This window comes from Bombyx mori, chromosome 3 (assembly GCF_030269925.1).
Source record: "Bombyx mori chromosome 3, ASM3026992v2".
Lineage (NCBI taxonomy): Eukaryota > Metazoa > Arthropoda > Insecta > Lepidoptera > Bombycidae > Bombyx > Bombyx mori.
The window spans coordinates 14,380,752-14,386,697 of NC_085109.1; the positions used below are offsets into that span (position 1 = coordinate 14,380,752).

Genomic DNA, 5,946 nt, shown 5'->3' on the forward strand with positions numbered 1-5,946 from the left:
CGAGTCGAGTGGCGCGGTAATAGCGGCCTGAGTGCAGAGCCGAGGCAGGCCGTAAAATGCAACAGCAAAATATTGTGGAAATTCCCTTACTGAAAATAACCAATACGTATTTTTCACTTGTGAATTGATAGAGCAAAAATATTTTTGTTTAAATATAAGTTTCGCGTACGATCGCACGTCTCATATGTTATTTAACGACCCAGGAACATCACAACGGGAATGCCAACACCCACCTTGACACATGAGGTCAAAGTCTCAAAATAAGTAAGTAAGTTTTTTTTTATTACTTGGATGGGCGGACGAGCTCACAGCCCACTTGATGTAAGTGGTTACTGGAGCCCATAGACATCTACTACGTAAATGCGTTACCCACCTTTGAGATATAAGTTCTAAAGTCTCAGTATAGTTACAACGGCTGCCCCGCCCTTCAAACCGAAACGCAATATTGCGTTATCTGTATCTGTGCATACTCACAAGAGGTCCTACCACCAGTAATTACGCAAATCATAATTTTGCGGGTTTGATTTTTATTACACGATTAGTATTTTATAAGATTTGATAATATCTATGAATCAACACACTGTTCGCTGTCCTGCTATCGTGTTTTTTTGTTTGTTCATTACAATTATTTTTCATTTAAGTATGTTTTATAAACACACAACAAGATTAATATCTAACGAATCACTCAAATGTTCCCTCATGCAGAATAAGTACCTAGGCGGCACTGAAAATTTCGGGAATTAACGAAGTGACACAACATTACTATTTAAAAATGTATTTATTGCTTTTCGAAGTATTCTCCGCGAAATTTGACACATTTTTCCATACGATGGAACCAATCATTGAAGCAACCATTCCATTCGGAAGTTGGGGTCTCCATGATTGGGAAGATGGTCTAATAATTATATGTTTTCTTGCTCTAAAAACCCTTTTGTTCTGTGCGCGGTGTGAGAACTCGCATTGTCGTGATGGAGGATGATGCGGCGGTTGCAGTTCTCTTTACGGAGTTCAGAAACGACCTGTGGCAAACAAATGCTAGCATACCATTCTGCATTAACCGTTCTTTGTCCCTTAAGAGGAATAGTCGTAACATGGCCGATTTTGGAGACAAACGGGTACCACCATTTTTTTTGCAACACTCCGTGAACGAACAATTTTTGTTGGCTTTAACTCATTTTCGAACACCCAAACTCGTGACTGGTTTTTTGTTTCGGGTTCGTACGCGTATATCCAGGATTCGTCACCTGATACAATGTTGTATACAGCATTTGAGGATCCTGCGTGGAATCTTTCGAGAGTTCTGACGCACCAAGTAACGCGAGCCGCTTTTTGCTCTTCACAGAGCGAATGTGGTATCCATCGGGAAAACAACTTTTTTACACCTAATTGTTCATGCAAGATTATTTGTATTTAACTCACGCCAATGTCTAAAGTTGCCTGAATTTCGCGGTATGTCACATGTCGATCTTCCTCAATCAGCTTACGCACAGCATCAACGTTTTCTTGGGTGACTGCAGTTTTTGGACGACCTTGACGGGGATCATCACTGAGCTTGACACGTCCACGTTAAAACTCAGCAAACCAGCGATAAATTGTGGTTTTGGATGGGGCTCCATCACCAAATGCAGAAATCATCCGGTCAACACACTGTTTTTGGAGTTTACTCCTTTAGAATCGATTTACATATATAGGCCCGGGGTATGAAAATTATGGGGACCAAAATCGTACTAGCATGTCACACGAAATGCGTTATGCGCATTTCGTGTGACATGCTAGTACATGCGCCGGCAGTCCGCCACAAAGCCTCGTACTGATCGCGCGTTTCTCTCATTATTGTATTTTCATATATTTGTTAGTCGTTTGTTTTGTGTCTCGTTAATTTGTTAATAATCTGTAGTGTATCGTGTTGTCGTAATATAGAACTATTTCTCGTATTGTTTCGTTTAATTTTTTATATCCAGTAAACTCCAGTCGTGCGTCGGAGCGGACACACACACTTTTTTTTTTGTGTTAATCCACTTCGAAAGTCATAATAAATCATCGCTCTTGAATTTTCTCGAGTCAATTCCATTTTCTCAACGACTAAACAAGTTTGACAAAACCTCATGACAAGACCGAGAATCTTTTTTTAAATAAATAAATGGTATTCGATTTTTAAAACCAAGGAGTTTTCAATTAAAAAGATTTTAATATGACAGGAACAGTGGAAATATTCCATTCCCAATACTTTTAGTGCAGCCCTCGTATTAGGTACTTCGGTGCTTATGCAATAAACATTTTTAAAACTCATAAACTGCTCTAAGGGCAGCTTCCTTCGTGGACTGCGGAGAGCACGCGTTTTCAGAAGATCGAATCAAATTATTATTGATGGTAGGTATCTGTACTACTTCAAGAAACTGCTACCTATTATAATTAAAATAAATAAAAACTTATACCATAAAACGTTAATAAATTCAAAAGACTACGCTGCGAACAGTTGTATAACGTCGCATACAATTTGTACAAGCATTCGTACAATACCGCAGTCTTTTAGAAATTGCTTCGCTTTCATGAATAGGTACGGCGGCACGATCCTGCTGAATGAATAAAGACGTGGATATATTGTTGTATCCGTGATCGTTGAGGCGAATGTGCACTGTATTAGAGCGTTTCCATTCTACTCAATGACGTGCCGTTATATATTTACATCTGGGACTCTGATATGTCGTGAGACAAAAAGTCCTTATGCTTTTATCTGCATATTTAACGGAATACCGTTTTTTAAACTGCGCTGGGCTCTCGCCCCTAATTTGGTCAGATACAGATAGGAAAGGTGAGGTTCGTTCCGACGTCTGGATTTAAGTTGTCTTATTCATAACCAAATTTTACTGGGTGTTGGGAGACTGCTTCCGAAAACGAAGACAGGCGATAATACTCATCTTTGATGAGGGGAAGAAAAAAAAATAGAGACTGACTAAAAAATTTCATATTTTTAAAACGTTTTATTAGCATTATTTGCGCTCCATCATGTTAGTACAGTTAAATGAAACGATAGTTTCATAAAAAAATGCATTACTTTACTAAAACCCAACAATGAAACACAAAATCAAAAACAGCTGATGCTCGGATCAAGGAACGTCAGGGCGCAGCGCGGCGCAGACTCGTGCGATCGCACAAATACTTACAACATTTACCTGAATAGTACTAAATACCTAACTCCATCATCAAAGGTGTCATTAGTACTATCGTCTGTCTTTGTTTTCGGAAGCGTCTCCTAACACCCAGTACAACGTGAATTGTTAGATCGTCTGCCAGTGTTGTGTATTGCGCACACGTTCTCTTACTTTCTGCATTTTAGGTTTATAATGTTGAGGATTATAATTTTTACAGAATATATTTTTATATTTCTTTGTAGTGAATAGTACAATCATAAGTACTATTCTAATAAGTCTAATAATTGTATTGGCTGACAAAGATGTTTTTTTTTGTCTGAAGACTCAAAGTTGACTAAGACTTAAAGTTAAAATCTAAATTGCATTGGTACAGCAAGATAGCCTTTTCGAGAGTTACTCATTTCAGCCAAACTTTAAACAACATTCCATTTCGTATATTCTAAATTTAACCGCTGACGCAATACGTTTCCGTACTATTAACATTTGATTTCTTTTGGTAGAAAATTTAATTAGAAAAAATATAAAATCGTGATACAACGAGCACCGATGCCGGTGCGCCCGTATTAGCTTCTTGCAGCAAAACCTCGTACGACTGCGACCTTATTGTGCACTAGCAGATTAAAAATAATACTCGGGCTCGCGGAGCATGAATTTTTCAAAATAATTTATTTAAGAACGAATCAAAGTAACTTCTAATAGTTGTGTTTTATTTGATGCCCGTTAAATAAGCCATCGAGAGGGCTATGCTCAGACTTTCCCTGCGAGATCAAATCAGAAATGAGGAGATTCGCAGGAAAACCATGGTAACCGACATAGCCCAAAGGATTGCGACATTGAAGTGGCAGTGGGCAGGACACATTGCTCGCAGAACGGATGGCCGTTGGGGCTAGAAAGTTCTTGAGTGGCGCCCGCGAACTGGAAGACGTAGCGTGGGTAGGCCTCCCGCAAGATGGGCCGACGATCTATTGAGGTTCGCGGGGATCCGCTGGATGCAGGCAGCGCAGGACCGGTCTTTGTGGCGAGGCTTGGGGGAGGCCTATGACCAGCAGTGGACGTCCATGGGCTGATAATAAGAAGAAGAAACAAGACGTCCTATCAGCTACAGCATTAGCGGCTCTGTAAACATTTAAACATAATTAAGCTTACAATTTTTTTCTTCAACACATAATTTATAATTCCATTTCCGAGGAACTACATAAAATGTTTCGCGTCATTAAATAGGTCGTAAACAGACGGAAACTTGAGTTACCGCGGCCGAATGAAAAAAAAACACTCGGTTATTACGTCGTTAAGGTGTCCGAGCATTGTTTATTAAAGGAAAACAAATAAAATGTTGGAAACTTGTATTATTGTGTATGAATTTGCAGCGAATCCGTAGTTAATTCTTGTAGTAGTAATTTGAGTTAACTTTTGCGCGATCGAGAAGTTAAAAACTCGCGCTAAGCACACAGGTCAAGGGTTAAAGTTAAATTGATTGCTAATCCTACCCATGAAAGCAGGCTGCAGTGGTGGCTTGGTGCACTGATGATGACTATAATGTCTTGTATCGATTGGGTTAAGTAAGTTAAGTCTGTCTACCTTAGATGTGACTCACATGAGTCACAATACAGAAAACGTGAACTATTGGCACATAGATCATCCTATATTGGTTAAAATAAAATGGTTTAGGAACTAAAAACGTGGCTGTATCCTGTTTTTTTATGATTGAAGGATTACTGGTGGCCCGAAGGCCTTTCCAGTTTACCAGGACAGGTGGGCGAGCAAAGGGTCAGCCAGGATCGTAATCGCGACCCGCTGAGGAGATACGGCAAATTGTACCGTGTATGATTGTAAGTTTCGTATGAGTGTAAAGTATAATAACGATACCTACTACGCAAAAGTATGCTGTCATCGTTACAAAGCGATTTACCTTGTAAAAAATAATTATCAAAACTTACATCATAATGCAACTTGAAGTCTTGACGTAGTACTAAAATCGATAACGAAACCGTTTAATCCTTTTACGTTCTACTATAAAATACTACTACTATAAAATAAAATTCGTATCACAATCGGCACAGTGTTACGATATAATTGGTAAAGTAAGCTTCGAAAATGGTTTCGGATTTCAGAAAAAAGAAGTTGTTGCTAGTTTTCCAAGTGTTTTTTGACACTGACAAGAGTGGAACTATCGAGAAGTCAGACTTTGAGAAGTCTGCGGAAGGATTAGCCAAAGCCCGAGGATGGGCCCCAGGCAGCCCTGCCTTAGAAGTAGCAAAGGAGCACCTCACTAATATTTGGAATGGACTCCAGAAGGCAGCTGATATAGACGGAGACGGAAAAATAACTCAAGAAGAATGGCTGTCGCTATGGGACAAATACGCTCAGACTTCTACACCTCAGGAATGGCAGGATGTTTTTTGCAAGAGCCTTTTCCACGTCCAAGACTCGGGTGGCGATGGCGCGATCGACGCTGAAGAGTACTCAACTGTTCAACAGTCTTTTGGCATAGATAAAGCTCAGGCTGTTGAGGCGTTTAAAAAGATGGCTCAAGGTAAAGATGTGATAACATGGGCGGAGTACCAGACTTTATTTAAAGAGTATTTCACGAGTGATGATCCCAACGCCCTAGGAAATTGTATCTTAGGTCAATCGAGCTTCTAAATCACTATGCTTTGATTATATTTATATTAGTATGTAATATAATAATATTATAGAATATAATATGTTTCATGTTTAATATTTATGTAATTAGTGTTGTTATTTATTTATTTTTCTATAAACGCTTCGAAAATAAAACCCTTTTTTGTTCCGT

General features: G+C 39.1%; 1 protein-coding gene across 1 annotated transcript; it reads left to right on the top strand.

The window, feature by feature from the left end:
- Positions 1–5,246: 5,246 nt before the first annotated feature.
- On the top strand, positions 5,247–5,946 carry LOC101737486 (calexcitin-2). The gene has a single exon (XM_004926598.4). It carries the CDS (start codon positions 5,247–5,249, stop codon positions 5,793–5,795), a length of 549 nt encoding a protein of 182 aa, XP_004926655.1. The 3' UTR covers positions 5,796–5,946.